Source organism: Mustelus asterias, chromosome 9 (genome assembly GCF_964213995.1).
Source record: "Mustelus asterias chromosome 9, sMusAst1.hap1.1, whole genome shotgun sequence".
Lineage (NCBI taxonomy): Eukaryota > Metazoa > Chordata > Chondrichthyes > Carcharhiniformes > Triakidae > Mustelus > Mustelus asterias.
Window position 1 is genome coordinate 24,688,453 of NC_135809.1, and position 20,689 is coordinate 24,709,141.

General features: G+C 42.5%; 2 protein-coding genes across 3 annotated transcripts in view; both read right to left on the minus strand.

Annotated features, from left to right (window-relative positions):
• irak3 (interleukin-1 receptor-associated kinase 3) overlaps positions 1-20,689 on the minus strand; it is a 333,490-nt gene that overhangs the window by 96,612 nt on the left and 216,189 nt on the right. The gene's annotated exons all lie outside the window — the stretch shown is intronic.
• The window catches only part of mdm1 (Mdm1 nuclear protein), a 33,408-nt gene continuing 27,209 nt past the window's right edge, over positions 14,491-20,689 (minus strand). For both annotated transcript variants that reach the window (XM_078221162.1, XM_078221163.1), the window contains 2 exons: positions 18,603-18,671; positions 14,491-14,918 (listed from right to left, as the gene is read on the minus strand). In XM_078221162.1, coding sequence (XP_078077288.1) covers positions 14,803-14,918; positions 18,603-18,671 — 185 coding nt within the window. In that variant the 3' untranslated portion in view covers positions 14,491-14,802. The remainder of the gene's footprint in view (positions 14,919-18,602; positions 18,672-20,689) is intronic.

Sequence of the window (20,689 nt, forward strand, 5' to 3'; positions counted from 1 at the left end):
ACTTAATTTAATGGGTATCAGGCTGCCTCCCTCCAATTCATATCAAGCACAAAGGAAGATGTTTGTGGTCGCTGGAGGTCAATCATCTCAGCTTCAGGTCAACAAAGAACAAAGAACAATACAGCACAGAAACAGGCCCTTCGGCCCTCCAAGCCCGTGCCGCTCCCTGGTCCAAACTAGACCATTCTTTTGTATCCCTCCATTCCCACTCCGTTCATATGGCTATCTAGATAAGTCTTAAACGTTCCCAGTGTCCCCGCCTCCACCACCTTGCCTGGCAGCGCATTCCAGGCCCCCACCACCCTCTGTGTAAAATATGTCCTTCTGATATCTGTGTTAAACCTCCCCCCTTCACCTTGAACCTATGACCCCTCGTGAACGTCACCACCGACCTGGGGAAAAGCTTCCCACCGTTCACCCTATCTATGCCTTTCATAATTTTATACACCTCTATTAAGTCTCCCCTCATCCTCCGTCTTTCCAGGGAGAACAACCCCAGTTTATCCAATCTCTCCTCATAACTAAGCCCCTCCATACCAGGCAACATCCTGGTAAACCTCCTCTGTACTCTCTCCAAAGCCTCCACGTCCTTCTGGTAGTGTGGCAACCAGAACTGGACGCAGTATTCCAAATGCGGCCGAACCAACGTTCTATACATCTGCAACATCAGACCCCAACTTTTATACTCTATGCCCCGTCCTATAAAGGCAAGCATGCCATATGCCTTCTTCGCCACCTTCTCCACCTGTGACGTCACCTTCAAGGATCTGTGGACTTGCACACCCAGGTCCCTCTGCGTATCTACACCCTTTATGGTTCTGCCATTTATCGTATAGCTCCTCCCTACATTATTTCTACCAAAATACATCACTTCGCATTTATCAGGATTGAACTCCATCTGCCATTTCTTTGCCCAAATTTCCAGCCTATCTATATCCTTCTGTAGCTTCTGACAATGCTCCTCACTATCTGCAAGTCCTGCCAATTTTGTGTCGTCTGCAAACTTACTGATCACCCCAGTTACACCTTCTTCCAGATCGTTTATATAAATCACAAACAGCAGAGGTCCCAATACAGAGCCCTGCGGAACACCACTAGTCACAGGCCACCAGCCGGAAAAAGACCCTTCCACTACCACCCTCTGTCTTCTGTGACCAAGCCAGTTCTCCACCCATCTAGCCACCTCCCCCTTTATCCCATGAGATCCAACCTTTTTCACCAGCCTACCATGAGGGACTTTTTCACCAGCCTACCATGAGGGACTTTGTCAAACGCTTTACTAAAGTCCATATAGACGACATCCATTCTGTGTGATCAGCAAATAATGGCCTCCTTCTGCACTGTGGGAGTCTATGAAATAATGAAGTATTTAATGTGCACATGCATCATGGCTTGGATAGGAAAGTAAGATTCATGCTATTCTAGTGCCAAGCAATGGCCATCACCAAAAAGAGAGACTCTCATCACTTTCCCCTGAATTATGAGCAACACAGTAAGAAGTTTAACAACACCAGGTTAAAGTCCAACAGGTTTATTTGGTAGCAAAAACCACACAAGCTTTCGGAGCCCCAAGCCCCTTCTTCAGGTGAGTGGGAATTCTGTTCACAAACAGGGCATATAAAGACACAAACTCAATTTACATGAATAATGGTTGGAATGCGAATACTTACAACTAATCAAGTCTTTAAGATACAAACAATGTGAGTGGAGAGAGCATCAAGACAGGCTAAAGAGATGTGTATTGTCTCCAGACAGGACAGCCAGTGAGACTCTGCAGGTCCAGGCAGGCTGTGGGGATTACAAATAGTGCGACATGCACAACGGCGCAGAGTCGCTGAGCAGAAACTGATAGCCAAGTTCCGCACACATGAGGACGGCCTCAACCGGGACATTGGGTTCATGTCACACTATTTATAACCCCCACAGCCTGCCTGGACCTGCAGAGTCTCACTGGCTGTCCTGTCTGGAGACAATACACATCTCTTTAGCCTGTCTTGATGCTCTCTCCACTCACATTGTTTGTATCTTAAAGACTTGATTAGCTGTAAGTATTTGCATTCCAACCATTATTCATGTAAATTGAGTTTGTGTCTTTATATGCCCTGTTTGTGAACAGAATTCCGACTTACCTGAAGAAGGGGCTTGGGGCTCCGAAAGCTTGTGTGGCTTTTGCTACCAAATAAACCTGTTGGACTTTAACCTGGTGTTGTTAAACTTCTTACTGTGTTTACCCCAGTCCAACGCCGGCATCTCCACATTATGAGCAACAACCAGATTAGATTCACGGCTTGGGTCACTGTCTGTGTGGAGTTTGCACATTCTCCTTGTGTCTGCGTGGGTTTCCTCCGGGTGCTCCAGTTTCCTCCCACATTCCAAAGATTGGTAGGTTAGGTGGATTGGCCATGCTAAATTGCCCCTTAGTATCCTGGGATGTGTAGGTTAGGGGGATTAACAGAATAAATGTGTGGGGTTACAGGGATAGGGGGTTCAGGTTAAGATGCTCTGTCAGAAGGTGCAAACTCCACAGTCACCCAAGGCTGAAATGGAACCTGGGTCCCTGGTGCTGTGAGGCAGCAGTGCTTACTACTGTGCCAGCGTGCCGCCCTCATTGTTCATGGATTAAAAATGTTGGGAGTGGCGCCTGAAGGTACAACTTACAGATTTGTTGGAGCATCGAGTTGTTTGTATACAGAGTTGTCCCTAATATATTGACACATTGCCCAGAATTTGCATCTCAGGGTTACAGGGAAACATCAAAAATTTGCAGGGCAATTCGATCCACCATATCTGTGCCTGTAAACACCAGATTTGAACATATTTAAAGAAAAACATACAGTGGTGTTTTACAGATGTGCTTCGAACAGCTGCAGCAATATCTGATGTTATAAAAGAGACAATTGGGGCAGACGCCATGGGCTGGATGGTCACCTTCTTTAAAGTTTAAAGTTTATTTATTAGTGTCACAAATAGGCTTACATTCACACTGTAATGAAGTTACTGTGAAAATCCCCTAGTCGCCACACTCCGGCGCCTGTTTAGGTAACTGAAGGAGAATTTAGCATGGCGAATGCACCTAACCAGCACATCTTTGGATTGTGGGGGGAAACCGGAGCACCCAGAAGAAACCCACGCAGACACGGGGAGAATGTGCAAACTCCACACAGACAGTGACCCAAGCCGGGAATCACACCTGGGTCCCGGGCGTTGTGAGGCAGCAGTGCTAACCACTGTGCCACCGTTTTCTGTAGGAATTCCCATGGTTCAATGTCACAGCTTTTAAAAAAATAAATCATTCCCTTTAAATGTGAATTTGAATCTTAACAAGGTACGTGCTCCCTTGGCAATGACTTGTTTTGGTGCTGTTTCTGGATGTGCGTGTTTACATGCGAAAGTGTTTTACGGTGAAACTCCCTCCCAGTTCACAGCTTGTGCCTGTTGTCCGTGCGGCGCTGCTTTGAAACCTTCGCAACAAACTAACCATTGGCCATTCGGAGGGCAGCTCGGCAGCGGAGTTCCCCAGTCTTCCCTGTAACCTGCATCGCTGCTCGTGTATCGCAGGGGAATCTCTCCGAAACCAAGGCACCCAACTTTCGATCACTGCCTGCAGTTGACAGGAGGAAACATTGGGGGAGCCGCAGCGCTTTCCTGGAAAGCTCTTCAAATATGCAAATCTCAATGGTCTATGTGCATGATAAAAAACACCCTTTATTGTATTATATTTGCGAATTGTAAGTAACCGTCACTTCTCGACAATATAAGATGCGCGTGCTGAAGGAATTTACAAATAAGCATTTTTTTTAAAAAAAGATGCTCTAAGTGTTTCTTTTTGTCCGTTTTGTAGGAAGATGCAGCGGTGACACTAATCAAACTGTGACTAAATCTGCAGACATTAGTTTTGCTCTATTTGATCCAACCTACGTTGGATCAAATAGAGCAAAAGTTTACAACTGCTTTACTTTTTGCGTTGTGCATTCTGGTATTTAATTTTGATTTGTTGGCTGGAGCTTTTTTTGTCAAAAAGAAAAGAACTGATATCTCCAGCTGTTTTACAGTTATTTTCATCAGAGCACACCACTGTGTCTCTTTCATACTGTAACTGCAGAGACGATAGGAAACTGCTCCTTATGTAGCAATCTGGCAATTTCTGGTGGTAATGCTTTTTTAAGGTTTATTTATTAGTCACAAGTAGGCTTACATTAACACTGCAATGAAGTTACTGTGAAAATCCCCGAGTCGCCACACTCTGGCACCTGTTCGGGTACACAGAGGGAGAATTTAGCATGGCCAATGCACCTAACCAGCAGGTCTTTCGGACTGTGGGAGGAAACCAAGGCACCCGGAGGAAACCTACGCAGACACGAGGAGGACATGCAGATTCTGCTCCAATCAGAAATAGAAAGGGAAAGTACAAGGCATGGAGAAATAGGGGAAGACCTACCCTCAGACACATCACTACAACACCGCTGCCTGTATTTATGAAGCTTCAGGTCCCATATGCTTGGCAAATCACTATTTCAGTATGTGAGTGGACACTTCAAACCCAACAGGCAAGTATTAGACAAATAGCAGCAACCACTGCTGTTAAAAGCACGGGGTGAACACGCTTTGTGATACTGCATAATGACTGTTAGCACAGGCGGCCTGGTGACACAATGGTTAGCACTGCTGCCTCACAGCGCCTAGCACTGCTGCCTCACAGCGCCTAGCACTGCTGCCTCACAGCGCCTAGCACTGCTGCCTCACAGCGCCAGGGACCAGCATTTGATTCCACACTGTGTGGAATTTTCACGTTCTCCCCGTGTCTGCGTGGGTTTCCTCCGAGTGCTCCAGTTTCCTCCCACATTCTGAAAGACGTGCTGGTTTGGTGCATTGACCCGAAACAGGCACCAGAGTGTGGCAACTAGTGGATCTTCACAGTAACTTCATTGCAATGTTAATGTAAGCCTACTTGTGACACTAATAAATAAAATCTGCATCCCGTCTACCCCCGATAACCTATCACTGCATTGCTTACCAAGAATCTATCTTCCAAGACTCTGCTTCTACTGGCTTTTCAGGAAGAGAGTTCCGAATACTCATATTTGCAGGAGAGTGTTCCGAATTACTAACATCTTTTGTGTGAAGAGCTTCCTAATTTGATTGCTGAAATGACTAACTCTAATTTTTAAACTATAACTTCAGTCTTAGCCCCCCGAACAGTAGAAATAGCTTTTACCCACCCTCTCTCTGTCAATGTATCTGCAAGTGTATGCTTTGGCAATGAAATTGTTAAGCTAATTGCCTTATTAAAGACAGGTGATGATCATTGGCTCAACCTCCAAAAGACACAGCTGGAACAAGTGGGCGGGAAAACCATAAGGAGTTTGTAACCCTGCTGGGCTGTATGAAGAATAAACTTGCTGAAGGTAAAAGACAAGCTGCTGTATTATTCCTCCACTATATACTATTAATAGAATTAACATGGTAGAAGAGGATAGGCATTAAGTCTTGGTGATTGGTTGCAATAAAGGAAGGTTTTTGTCGCTACCCTCTAAAGGAGAATACGCATACCGTGGCTGACAAATTTAAGCTACAGGATGGCAGAAGAACAATGCAAAGTATCAGCCCTTGACTATCCACCAATTTTCTCAGAGGCAATGGAAAACTGAATTTAACATATGGACGTGGGTTACTGCCTGAAAATGGTAAGATTCGGAGTAGAGTATTTTCTGAGTGGAACATGAATTATTTGGATAATGAGAGTCTTGCCCCTCTGTTACAGTTTCTAGTTAAATTCTACAGAAAGGATGACATATTGGGAGCATCTGCCACTCGGTCAGCCTTTGATAGATTTAAGAAAACAGATGATCAGTCCATGGAGGCATAGAACATAGAAAAACTACAGCACAAACAGGCCCTTCGGCCCACAAGTTGTGCCGAACATATCCCTACTTTCTAGACCTACCTATAACCCTCCATCCTATTAAGCTCCATGTACTCATCCAGGAGTCTCTTAAAAGTCCCTATTGAGTTCGCCTCCACCACCACTGACGGCAGCCGATTCCACTCGCCCACTACCCTCTGTGTGGAAAACTTATCCCTAACATCTCCCCTGTACCTTCCCCCCAGCACCTTAAACCTGTGTCCTCTCGTAGCAGACATTTCCACCCTGGGAAAAAGCCTCTGTGAGTCCACCCGATGTATGCCTCTCAACATCTTATACAGGTCTCCTCTCATCCTTCGTCTCTCCAAGGAGAAAAGACCGAGCTCCCTCAGCCTATCCTCATAAGGCATGCCACTCAATCCAGGCAACATCCTTGTAAATCTCCTCTGCACCCTTTCAATCTTTTCCACATCCTTCCGATAGTGAGGCGACCAGAACTGAGCACAGTACTCCAAATGGGGTCTGACGAGGGTCTTATATAGCTGCATCATTATCCCCGGACTCCTAAACTCAATCCCTCGATTGATAAAGGCCAGCACACCATACGCCTTCTTAACCACCTTCTCCACCTGCGGGGCCGATTTTAGAGTCCTATGGACCCGGACCCCAAGGTCCTTCTGATCCTCTACCGTACTAAGAGTCTTTCCCTTTATATTGTACTCCTTCATCCCATTTGTCCTACCAAAATAGACCACGACGCATTTATCTGGGTTGAAGTCCATCTGCCACTTCTCCGCCCAGTCTTGCATCCTATCTATGTCCCTCTGTAACTTCTGACATCCCTCCAGACTATCCACAACCCCACCAACCTTCGTGTCGTCGGCAAACTTACCAACCCATCCCTCCGCTTCCTCATCCAGGTCATTTATGAAAATGACAAACAGCAAGGGTCCCAGAACAGATCCCTGGGGCACACCACTGGTGACCGACGTCCATTTAGAAAAATACCCATCTATACCCACTCTCTGCCTCCTTTGGGCAAACACAGTAAGAAGTTTAACAACACCAGGTTAAAGTCCAACAGGTTTATTTGGTAGCAAAAGCCACACAAGCTTTCGAGGCTCTGAGCCCCTTCTTCAGGTGAGTGGGAATTCTGTTCACAAACAGAACTTATAAGACACAGACTCAATTTACATGAATAATGGTTGGAATGCGAATACTTACAACTAATCCAGTCTTTAAGAAACAAAACAATGGGAGTGGAGAGAGCATCAAGACAGGCTAAAAAGATGTGTATTGTCTCCTCAATACACATCTTTTTAGCCTGTCTTGATGCTCTCTCCACTCCCATTGTTTTGTTTCTTAAAGACTGGATTAGTTGTAAGTATTCGCATTCCAACCATTATTCATGTAAATTGAGTCTGTGTCTTATAAGTTCTGTTTGTGAACAGAATTCCCACTCACCTGAAGAAGGGGCTCAGAGCCTCGAAAGCTTGTGTGGCTTTTGCTACCAAATAAACCTGTTGGACTTTAACCTGGTGTTGTTAAACTTCTTACTGTGTTTACCCCAGTCCAACGCCGGCATCTCCACATCCTTTGGGCAAGCCAGTTCTGGATCCACCGGGCAGCAGCCCCTTGGATCCCGTGCCCTCTCACTTTTTCTAGAAGCCTTGCATGGGGGACCTTATCGAACGCCTTGCTAAAATCCATATAAACCACATCTACCGCCTTCCCTTCGTCAATGTGTTTAGTCACATTTTCGAAGAACTCCACCAGGCTCGTAAGGCACGATCTGCCCTTGACAAAGCCATGCTGAGTATTCTTGAGCATACTAAACCTCTCTAAATGCTCATATATCCTGTCCCTCAGGATCTTCTCCATCAGTTTACCAGCCACTGAGGTTAGACTCACCAGTCAGTAATTACCTGGGCTATCCCTATTCCCCTTCTTGAAAATAGGAACCACATCTGCAATCCTCCAATCCTCCGGCACCTCTCCCGTCTCCATCGACGACGCAAAGATCATCGCCAGAGGCTCTGCAATCTCCTCCCTCGCCTCCCACAGTAACCTGGGGTACATCCCATCCGGAGCCGGCGACTTATCTATCGTGATGCCATTCAAAGATTCCAGCACAACCTCTTTCTTAAAGTCCACATATATCATGGACTTCGACAAATTGTATAAGAGACTGAAATAGATTTGAATTTGACATCTTGATTGTGCATGCATTTCTCATTGAAATAGATAGACTTTTAGTATTAACGGGAATCCAATTCTAAAGTAAAGACTCTCTTTTAGACCAAATAACTACTGCCTTAAAAATATTTCTTGTAAGACTTCATTTCCAGCTATTTTCCTATTGAACGCAGACAACCCTGAAGTAGAGCAAAGGATGGAGAAATCAACAGTGGCTGAGTTTTGAGATTGACAAACATTAGATGAGTTATTGCCCCTTAGTGCCAGAGAGATTAGCATGGTAAATATGTGGGGAAATACGGATAGGGCCTGCGTGGATTGTTGTCAGTGCAGGCTTGATGGGCTGAAATGCCTCTTTCTGCACTATAGAGATTCTATGGACTCTATGATTGTAGGCAGTCTGAAAATGACACTACTTTTAATCAATTTGAGAGTCAAGACAAAAAGTGGGTCTCAGATGGCAACTGTAGATGCTTAAAGCGAGAAATGCATTGGGATTGGTTAATTAATGTTATTGCTATGTTTCCAAGCATCGTTATGCAATGTATTGCACACAGTGAAAGAATCAAGTTTTTGAAATAATGCATGAAGGAGATCATTCATAGGCTGAAAATGATGGGAACTGTCATGATGCAATTGTATTGGTCACTGAGAGTTTGAATCCAGTAATGAGTATTTGATGGTTGATTCATTCAACTGAGCAGTTTTAGATAGCGGTTGCACTTCCACAGTGTGAGGATTGGGCTGGCTTAACTGCTGGAGTTGCTTGATGAGGCAGATCAGCAGAAGGTCAAAGAGTATGAAAGCTCTACATACTTCAGGTTTGGAGATGACAACACAATATCTTCCAAGTGGGTAGTCCTCTCGTGCAGGATATCTGGGATTGGCCTTTACATCAATACCAATCAGTAACGACATACCTCTCCTGTTAAGCAGATCTTCAATGAAGAAAGCGCAGATGACACTGGAAATGAAGAATGACAGAGCGATTGTATTCAGGAAGACTGTGGAACTGCATTTGACTAGGTCAAGCCATTACTGCTTACCATTAAGGAAGCCAGAAAATTTTCACCAAAGAATTCAAGGTGTCCTGTTAACTCCTAGGAAGCAGCATCTGGTCGACAAAAAGATTGTTTTTTAAGTTTATTTATTAGCGTTACAAGTAGGCTTGCATGAACACTGCAATGAAGTTACTGTGAAAATCCCCCAGTCGCCACACTCCGGTACCTGTTCGGGTACACTGAAGGAGAATTTTAGCATAGCCAATGCAGCTAACCAACACATCTTTTGGACTGTGAGAGGGAACCGGAGCACCTGGAGGAAACCCATGCAGACTCCGTCCAGACAAGCCGGGAATTGAACCCTGGTCCTGTGAGGCAGCAGTGCTAACCACTGTGCCACCATGCCACCCAGTCGCATGATGGGGGGGGAAGTGTGAAGGCTATATTGCAAGATGCTGGTGTGCTTGATAAAGAATATAATGACCTTATTGAGCAAATGGTGGCTCACTGTAAAATTTGTATAAAATATCGCAAGACGGTATTTTGTATTTTGTATAAAATACCACGCCAGGGTATTTAATAATGCAGTGGCAGTGAAGTTAAAAGTATGCGACAATAATAGGGATATTTTTCTACTGCACTTCATAGATATGGCAATCAAGTTTATCCTACCCACTGTAATATATGGTAAGGTTGAACTGATCATTGTCGGTAAGGTCTTAGAGAACAGGATTACATACAGCAGCGAAGTCCTTGACAGATAATGGTGAGGAATTTGCCAATGAGGAATTTTGAGACGCGTGAAAATTTGAACATTATAGTTATGCACACTGCAGTTGAGAACCCATTCAGTAATGGCCTGTGTGAGAGAAGTCATGCAGTGATAGATTATATGGTACATAAAATATTGGCTGATCAGATTGTAAATGGTGCTGGCATGGGTAGTGCAGGCAAAGAACTCTTTGCAAATGGTCCATTTCAATTGGCGTACAACAGGAATCCAAAGTTGCCTTTGGCCTTTCAGATGCTCTGCTGCTCTAGAAGGGACCAGCATTAACTACTTTACTGCTCACCAAAATGCTTTGCATGAAATCAGAAAGGCTTTCATTAAAGCTGAGGTTTCAGAGAAAATTCCACAAGCCTTACATAAGGCCATCAGGAATACAGTTTAGACAAGGAGATTTGATTTATTGGCCAGAATTTCATCGCCTCACTCACCCTGGAATTGGTGCGGGTGAGGCTCGCAGAACAAAATTCTCCGTTGGCCTTGGGTGGGATTTTACGAGCCTCACCCGAGTGAGGTCGTAAAATCCCAGCCATTATTATCATATCATAGAAACCCTACAGTGCAGAAAGAGGCCATTTGGCCCATCGAGTCTGCACCGACCACAATCCCACCCAGGCTCTACCCCCATATCCCTACATATTTACCCGCTAATCCCTCTAACCTATGCATCTCAGGACTCTAAGGGGCAATTTTTAGCATGGCCAATCAACCTAATCCATACATCTTTGGATATGTATTGGTATACAGTGAAAAGTATTGTTTCTTGTGCACTATACAAAGCATACCATTCATAGAGAAGGAAAGGAGGAATGTAGTGTTACAGTCATTGCTAGGGTGTAGAGAAAGATCAACTTAATGTGAAGTAGGTCCATTCAAAAGTCTGATGGCAGCAGGGAAGAAGCTGTTCTTGAGTCAGTTGGTATATGTCCTCAGACTTTTGCATCTTTTTCCCGGTGGAAGAGAGAATGTCCGGGGTAAGTGGGCTCCTTAGTTATGCTGGCTGCTTTTCCGAGGCAATGGGAAGTGTAAACACTGTCAATGGATGGTATATTGCAAAAAAGGGCAGAAAGAATGTAATGTGCCAGAAGGGGCCAATGTATGGAGTGATCTATCACCATAGGAAGAACAAGAAAAACCACTGGTAAATATAAACATTGGTAAAATGCACAGGGTGAAGGTCAGCAAATCAGAGTTGTGGATTGGCAAAAGAGGTAAAATGTGGAAGGTTAAAGAGTGCAGTATAAACTCTGACAGTGCAGAAAGAGGTTGTGATACCAGGAGAAAGATGTCGGACTTGCAAATAGGACAAAGATCATGCAGCAGCAGTCCAGGAAGAGAGGATTGCATTCCAATAAATCAGGTCAGATCTTCACAAAAAGAGGAGCCAACGTTTATGGAAGAAACCAATCAATTGAGAAGTTTGATTGGACAGTTGAACTGGTTATGCACTCTGACTAGACTTGATGTCAGTTTTGATGTGTTAGAGCTGATTTCCATGATGCAGCATGCCACAATAGAGGAAGTTCTGAGGAAAAAAAACAAGACATTAAAGAAAATAAATTTGGAAGAATGCATCCAATTTCCTGGCTGAACCAGATGATATGTCATGTTTAATAATACTTCACATGCCAGTCTTCCAGATGGATATTTAAGCGCCGCAGGGTTCATCATACTTTTTGTAGGAAAGATGAATATTTGGAATAAGAAGAAGGGCGATTTCAAAGATGCAATGGGTTGACACAAACCACCAATTATCAGATCATTTTATGAAAAGATATGCCTACTCCAAGAAATTGCTAAATGTATTGGAACAGAGGCATCATGTTCTAATAATGAAATGGAAAACACATTTTTGCTTTGTAATTATGTGCATATATAAATGTGGGATCTATAAGAAACTTTGTTTCCATTTGTTTGGATTGGAAAAGTGTTCTTGAATGTCGTTTCTAAAGTTTATTTAAAAGAGAGGGGAATTTGTCAATGTATCAGCAAGTACATATTTTGGCAATTACATTGTTAAGCTAATTGCATTATTAAAGATAGGTGATGATCATTGGCTCAAGAGTATAAGTGGGCACAGCTGGAACAAGTGGGGGGAAACCATAAAGAGTTTGTAATCCTGCTGAGCTGTATGAAATAAACTTGTTGAAAGTAAAAAGCAAGCTGCTGTATTATTCTTCTACTATTAATACTCTCTTTCCCCTTAATATTTTAACTTCAAACTGTTAACCTTCTAAATTCAGTAAATACAACCCTAGTCTTAATGTCTTATTGAGATGGAGTCATTCATGTAAATTTATTTTATGCTCCCTCCTATGCCAATACATCCTTCCTAAGGTGCTCATAGTACTGCAGGTGTGGTCTAACCAGAGCTTTGTGGAGCTGAAGTATGACTATTCAGATATAAAGGTTAGCATTCCATAAGCCTTTTTGATGATTTTTAGTGATCTATGTACTAGGACCCCTATGTCCCTTGGCCTTCATGTTTATAACTTCTCACTGTTTAGTAAGTGCTATCCTTTGTTCCATCCTTTATAAAGTAGATGTCCTCACATTTGCCTACACTGAAATCCATTTGCCACAGTCCTGTTCATTTACTTATTCTATCATTAGCTCTTTGTAAGTTTACACTTCCATCTACACTACCTACAAATGCAGGTATCTTTGTGCCATTGAAAAAGCTGGAACTGTGGCTTTCTATCCCAGTCATCTAAGAATGCATTGAATAGTTGTGGCCTCAACGTAGATCCTTGCAGGACACCATTAATCATATTCTACAAGTTTCGAGCACTTGCTGCTTATCCTTAACTTCTGTCCCATACCAGATCAATAATTTGTCTTCAATTATATGAGCTCAAATGAAGAACCTTACCAAATGTTCTGGAAGTCTATATAAGTAACATTCCCAGCCACCACTCTGTCCACTAGTCACTTCTCCAAAAAATTGATCAGATTCAGAATGTGTGACTTACCCTTTACAAACCCATGCTAGCTCATTCTGATCATTGAAAATCTTCAGTGCACAATCACCCCATCCTTAATTATAGACTAGCTAAATTTTCTGACCACACATTAAGCTAACTAGTCTATAATCCCTTGGTTCCCTCTTTGTTCTTGCGTAGCATAGCAACATGCTCAATTTCACAATCTAAAGGGCAGGTCTCAAAACCAATTACACTGATTATGCTTACATCAATTTTGTTTTCTTGCATCTCTTTCTCCACAGTAAATACCAATTCAAAGTAATTATTCAGCATGTCTGCCATTTCCTACGATTGACCTTTTTGCTCATGTAAATAGAAGTGTTGATTTTGATATCCTTTACAAGTTTCTTCTCAAACTCCTTTTTTGTAGCTTTCACCATTGGTTGCCCTTATCTGCTCTATATATTTTTCCCCTTTGTTAGGAACTGTGCTAGTTTTGTATTGTTGTATCATTTTCCCCTTCAGTTTTAGATTCTCTCACCACTTTAGTTGTCCGTGGCTGTTTTTGTAGACTCTTGCCCTTTTGAGTATAAAATAGTTCAACATCACACTAAATTATTTTTGAACATCTTCCACTTTTTAAAAAAAAATGATTTTACCCATTAACAAATTTGCCCAGTTTACAGGGGACAAGCTGTCACTTCCCATTGAAGTCAGCCTAATCAAATAAAGAATCGGAGTAGCTATTTCAGGTGAGGTGAGATAGAGTATCCTTAATATCGAGACAGCATTTGACTGTAGCATCAAGAGGCCCTAGTTAAAAGCGAAGTCAACAGATATTGGGGAAAACATTCTGCTGTCTAGTTATACTTAACACAAAGGAAGATGTTTGCAGTTATCTGAAGTCAATGAACTCATGCCCAGGATATTGTTGCAAGAGTTCCTCAAGCCCACTCAGCTTCAACAACTTTAATCAATGACTGTCCCTCCCTCACAGCTCCCCAGATAATTAAGCAGTTCATTCCCACTTGCAGCAAAATCTGGATAATGTTCTGGTTTGGGATGATAATTAGCAAGTTAAATTTGTGCTGTGCATGTGCTAGGTAATGACTATCTCCAAGAGAGAGTCATCAAATCCTTAACTGTCAACATCTTGGCAGCTTCACAATTAAACTAAAGAAAACAAACAGCTACATGAAGACGGAGGCTGGATGTTCTGTGGTGAATAGTTCATCCCCTGATTTGCCAAAGTCTTTCCATTTAGGTATGTCAGGAGTGGGATGGAATACTCACCGCTTGCCTGGATGAATGTAGTTCTGACAACACTTGTGGTTCAACATCATCAAGGACAAAGCAACCATTGAGTGGCACCTCATCCCTCACCATTTAAAACATTTGGTCTTTCCGCCATCAACGTAGCATGACTATAAGAAGCATTGCAGCAACTTGCCAAGGCTTTTAATAGTACTTCCCAAACCCATGACCACTTAAAGGGACAAAGGGGAATAGGTGCTTGGAAACAACATCTGAGTTCCCCTCAGTCTCACACAAGCTAATTTGAACATATTTTTGCATTCCTTCATTGTTACTGGGTCAAAATCATGGAATTCCTTATTTTACAATTGCAGGGGTAGCAGCAGTTAAAGAAGGTGCCTCACCGTCTTCAAGAGTAATTGGAGATAAGCAATAAATGTTGGCCAACCATAAATTGATTTTTTTAAAAACATTTCATTAAAATTGCGGCATACACATTCAATTTTTACAAATGGGAACATGGAAAAATGTTTTCTCCATGGTGTAGAAATCAGCTTATACTTTATATATCTTACAGTAAAATACTGGCAAACATCAAAACTTGAATCTTAGCTCTCAGCATGAACACATGGGTCAACAAAATCAAAACAGACAGGAAAAGTATAATGTTTAACATACAAAGAGTGATTCATAGTCAAAGTTGAAGAGGATTCATTTCTCAGGTGTAGAAAGTAAAATCCTCAGCAAAACCTACAAGTTCTTCTAGGAACAAACAGTTCATGGGTTCTTGCCCCAGAAATTCTCTCTCCTTTTCTGAGCACGCTCAAGAACTTGAGAGGCAAGAGAGCTGGATGCTGCTGACCGTGCAGATATTTGTGACATTCGATCATCCTCTGAAAGAGAGAGAATAGGGCAGAGTTGAACCACATTTTATTTAGTATAACTTAACTACAAATTCATAAATGACATTTCTTCACACAAAATGGGAGAGCCCACATTCTCCCCTGCCCCAAAGTGATGCAATTCCGTGTTACTAGGCCACACTAATTTAAATTACCTGAACATGGGTTAAGATCAGGATCTGGGTCAGAGTCAACCAGGGTAGGCTGACAGAGTTAGATAAAAACGAATGAGAGAAGGCTCGCGTGAAGTATAAAACACCAGGGTAGACCACAGTTGGGCAAAGGGACCCGTTTATGTAACCTATACTGCTGTTTCAAACACCCTATTGCTCTTTGTCATCTTTTTGTGCTAGAAACTATGCTTTTAAGACTCATTCCATATATATATATAATATATATATAAAATATGGTAATTTAATTTTAAAAAATTCACTCCTGCACTTGTATATTTTCCTTATCACATTATCCATTGCTGTTACTGACTTCAGAATGGCTGCATGATTTACTGGAAAAAAAAGTGTGTGGGTGGTCATGAAACAAAATTTTAATGAAGAAAATCATAGTTGCAATATGTTAGTGCAGCTTTTCAATAGAATACATCTGACTGGAAGCCAAAAGTGTCAAGGAAACTCAATGCTTTAAAATCATGCACTTTCACACATTTTAACTTGATGTATTAAGTAAGGCGATAGAGAGGTGGTTTTGAAAGACCTTTTTAGTTACTACCTAGAAATGGGAGGCTTTTTTGATTCTAATGGAGGTGTTTTGTAACCTGTGGACACTGCAGGACTTTCAACTGTATTGCCAGTTAAAAAAATTAAATATTGTTTTACATTTAGTTTGACTTTGCATGCTTTAGCGAGGTGATTTATGTTGTTGCAAACCAGTGGTACCCACCTCCTGCAATTGCCAAACCTCTTGGATTGGCCTGGAGTCTCCAGGAATTGAAGATACTGCTCTGTGCATAGAGACATTAACAACGATAGAACATAGAACATTACAGCGCAGTACAGGCCCTTCAGCCCTCAATGTTGCGCCGACCTGTGAAACCAATCTAAAGCCCATCCAACCTACACTAGTCCAATATCATCCATATGTTTATCCAATGACCATTTAAATGCCCTTAATGTTGACAAGTCCACTACTGTTGCAGGCAGGGCATTCCACGCCCTTACTACTCTGAGTAAAGAACCCACCTCTGACATCTGTCCTATATCTATCACCCCTCAATTTAAAGCAATGTCCTCTTGTGCTAGCCATCACCATCCATGAAAAAGGCTCTCACTATCCACCCTATCTAATCCTCTGATCATCTTGTATGCCTCTATTAAGTCACCTCTTAACCTTCTTCTCTCTAACGAAAACAACCTCAAGTCCCTCAGCCTTTCCTCACAAGACGTTCCCACCATACCAGGCAACATCCTGGTAAATCTCCTCTGCACCCTTTCCAATGCTTCCACATCCTTCCTATAATGCGGCGACCAGAACTGTACGCAATACTCCAAGTGCGGCCGCACCAGAGTTTTGTACAGCTGCAACATGACCTCATGGCTCCGAAACTCAATCCCTCTACCAATAAAAGCTAACACACTGTACGCCTTCTTAACAACCCTATCAACCTGGGTGCCAGCTTTCAGGGATCGATGCACATGGACACCGAGATCTCTCTGCTCATCCACACTACCAAGTATCTTATCATTAGCCCAGTACTCCGTAATCCTGTTATTCCTTCCAAAGTTAATCACCTCACTTTTCCGCATTAGACTCCATTTGCCACCTCTCAACCCAGCTCTGCAGCTTATCTATGTCCCTCTGTAACATCCTTCTGCACTGTCCACAACTCCACCGACTTTAGTGTCATCCGCAAATTTACTAACCCATCCTTCTACACCCTCATCCAGGTCATTTATAAGAATGACAAACAGCAGTGGCTCCAAAATAGGTCCTTGCGGTACACCACTAGTAACTGAACTCCAGGATGAACATTCCCCATCAACCACCACCCTCTGTCTTTTTACAGCTAGCCAATTTCTGATCCAAACCGCTAAATCACCTTCAGTCCCATGCCTCTGTATCTTCTGCAATATCTTACCATGGGGAACCTAATCAAACATTTTACTGAATTTATAATCAGTTCCGGAGGGTTCCAGATGCAGGGTAATTGCCCAATGAAAGCTGAAACGTCCAAAACAATTTGAAACAATTTCAATTTCCATGGGTGGCGCAGTGGTTAGCAGTGCTCCTTCACAGGACCAGGAACTCTGGTTCGATTCCCAGCTTGGGTCAGTGTGGAGTCTGCACGTTCTCCGTGTCTGTGTGGGTTTCCTCTGGGTGCTCCGATTTCCTCCCATAGTCTGAAAGACGTGCTGGTTAGGTGCATTGGCTGTGCTAAATTCTCCCTCAGTGTGCCGAACAGGTGCCGGAGTGTGGCGACTAAGGGATTTTCACTGCAGTATTAATGTAAGCCTACTTGTGACAGTAATAACTTAACAATGCAGTCCTTGTGTGACTGCTTCTAATGGGTCCCCCAGCTTATCGTCCTGGGTATAACCCTCCAGAAAATGCAAGATCTGGGCTGTAAAAACAGTTCTGTTGGCAGCAACAAACTGCAATTTTAAAATAAATGATTTTTCAATATTATCTTTTGAGTGGTGTTTGTCACTGATCCTCCATGGAATCTCTTTCTGGCCTATCTATTCCTTTCTGACGATTTCAGATATACCATACCATTTTATAAAACATGTTAAGAAACATTTGTCAAATATATTTGAAATAATTTAAATAGGTCTAGGCTAAATTGCGAAAGAGCTGTCAATCAATATTGTGCAAATAAATCATGCAGGATGCCTTAATTTGAATTGAAAGGCTTCGTCCTCCTCGGACACAGAGCTGAGACAATGATGTTGGGTATGGATAAATATAGAAAGGTGAAACCTTGGAGGCATTTTAAAACCCTCTAATGTACTGTCACTCACAAAAAAAATAAACTATCACAGAATCCCTAAAGTGCAGGAGGAGGCCATTTGACCCATCGCGTCTGCACCGGACAACAATCCCACCCATGTCCTATCCCCGTAACCCCACATATCTATCCTGCTAATCCCTCTGTTACTCAGGGTCAATTTAGCATGGCCAATCAACATAACCTGCACATCTTTAGACTGTGGGAGGAAACCGGAGCACCGGGAGGAAACCCACGCAGACACGGGGAGAATGTGCAAACTCCACACAGAGTCACCCAAACCGGGAATTGAAGCCGGGTCCTTGGCGCTGAAGCAGCAGTGATAACCACAGTGCCACCCCTTATCTTGACACTGACAAAAATGAATTTTAGGCAAACATCATCCACCAAAAGCTTATTCTAGTTAGTTTTATTTTTCAAAATTTCGGATTCCATTTGTTTTCCAAGCTGCTCTTTATCGAGTTAACTTGTCTGGTTGTTTCTTTCCTATCGCTTGACTTTTATAATTTATTATTTCCATCCCTATTTGAATATGGTTAATAGTCACAAATACCACAACTTTAGATAAAGTCTGTTAGACAATGGCACAACTTCCATCAGAATCATTGCTCAAATCTTATCAGTGTTTGTTGAGTCATGTTAACTTGAATTCTATAAGATGCTTCTTACATGTTAACAGTACACAATTTTTCATTTGTAAACTATAGAAATACCATTATCAGCAGCAGCTGGGTCAGTTGATTGCATCCTCAGCAGATTGGCCCTTAGTCCTCCAGTATTGCCTGTAAGTGGAGTTAAAAAAGCAGCTTCAATTGATTCCCATTCGAGCTTTAAAATGTAATTCTACCCAGATTGTTAAACCCTCATAACCCTCCAAACATACTGCATTATTTTGGAGGAAAGGTTTACACTTCCTTACAATGTTTTCTTAAATGCTAAAGACATTACAACTCCTAACAAATATATTAACACAAAAAACATGCAGAACAGGGGGAGGAGGACACACCACCACACCCAGGAGGAGCAACCAACACATCACATTCACTAAGAAAGTTCACAGAAAAACAGAACTTTAGTGTTACAAGAAAACCAGGTACTTCATCAACAATTTCACATTAAGAATCAAGAATAACTAAACTAATGAGTTGATGGTGCAAATCAGCACAAGTGGGTACGATCTAGTGGCCATTACAGAAACGTGGCTGAAAGGTGACCAGGACTGGGAGATGAATATCCAGGGGTATCAGGCGTTTAGGAAGAATAGACAGGAAGGAAAAGGTGGTGGGGTCGCGCTATTAATAAGAGATAATATCAGGGTAGTACTGAGGGATGACATAGGCTCTGAGGAACAAAACGTGGAATCATTATGGGTAGAGATGAGGAATAGTAGAGGGAGAAAGACACTAGTAGGTGTGGTATATAGGCCCCCAAATAATAATGTTGAGGTAGGGAGGGCTATAAACAAGCAGATAAGGGATGCGTGTAAAAATGGAACGGCAATAATCATGGGGTCTTCAACATGCACATTGACTGGCAGACTCAAGTCGGTAAGGGTGGAATGGAGGAAGAGTTCTTAGAATGCTGTCGGGATAGTTTCCTTGAACAGCATGTTACAGAACCGACGAGGGAACGAGCTATTTTGGATCTGGTATTGTGTAACGAGGTAGGTAGAATTAAGGATCTTATTGTGAAGGACCCTCTTGGGTCTAGTGACCACAATATGGTCGAATTTCTGATTCAGATGGAAGAGGAGAAAGTTTGGTCCCAAACCAGTGTCCTCTGTTTGAACAGAGGGAAATATGATAGGATGAGGGATGAATTGGCTAAGGTAGACTGGGAGAGCAGGCTGGCAGGTAGGATAGCTGAGGAACAGTGGAGGATTTTTAAGGAGATCCTTTTCAGTTCTCAGCAAAAATATATTCCAGCAAAAAACAAGGATTGTAAGAAAAGGGAGAACCAGCCGTGGATAACGAAGGAAATAAAGGAGAGTATTAAAATAAAAACAGCTGCGTACAGAGTGGCCAAAAATAGTGGAGAAACAAGTGATTGGGAAAAATTTAAGAAACAACAAAGAGAGACTAAGAAAGCGATAAAGAAAGGAAGGATAGACTATGAAGCTAGGCTAGCAATTAATATCAAAAATGATAGTAAAAGTTTTTATAAATATATAAAAAGGAATAGAGTGGCTAGAGTGAATGTTGGACCCTTGGAGGACGAGAGGGGGGAGTTAATAGTGGGAAATGAGGATATGGCTGAGTCTTTAAATAAGTTTTTTGTGTCGGTCTTCACGGTGGAGGACACAAATAGTTTGCCAAATATTAACGATAGAGGGTTGGCAGCAGGAGAAATACTTAATACAATTAATGTTACCAGAGAGGCAGTGCTGGGTAGACTAATGGGACTGAAGGTGGACAAGTCCCCGGGTCCGGATGGAATGCATCCCAGGGTATTGAAAGAAATGTCAGAGGTAATAGTGGATGCGTTAGTGATTATTTATCAAAACTCGTTGCATTCTGGGGTAGTGCCGGTTGATTGGAAAACGGCTAATGTTACGCCGCTGTTTAAAAAAGGAAGGAGACAAAAGGCGGGTAACTATAGGCCGGTCAGCTTAACATCTGTAGTAGGGAAAATGCTGGAATCCATTATTAAAGAGGAGATAGCAGGGCATCTGGATAGAAATGGTTTGATCAATCAGACGCAGCATGGATTCATGAGGGGAAAGTCGTGCTTGACGAACATGTTGGATTTTTATGAAGATGTGACTAGGGCGGTTGATGGAGGAGAACCGGTGGATGCGGTG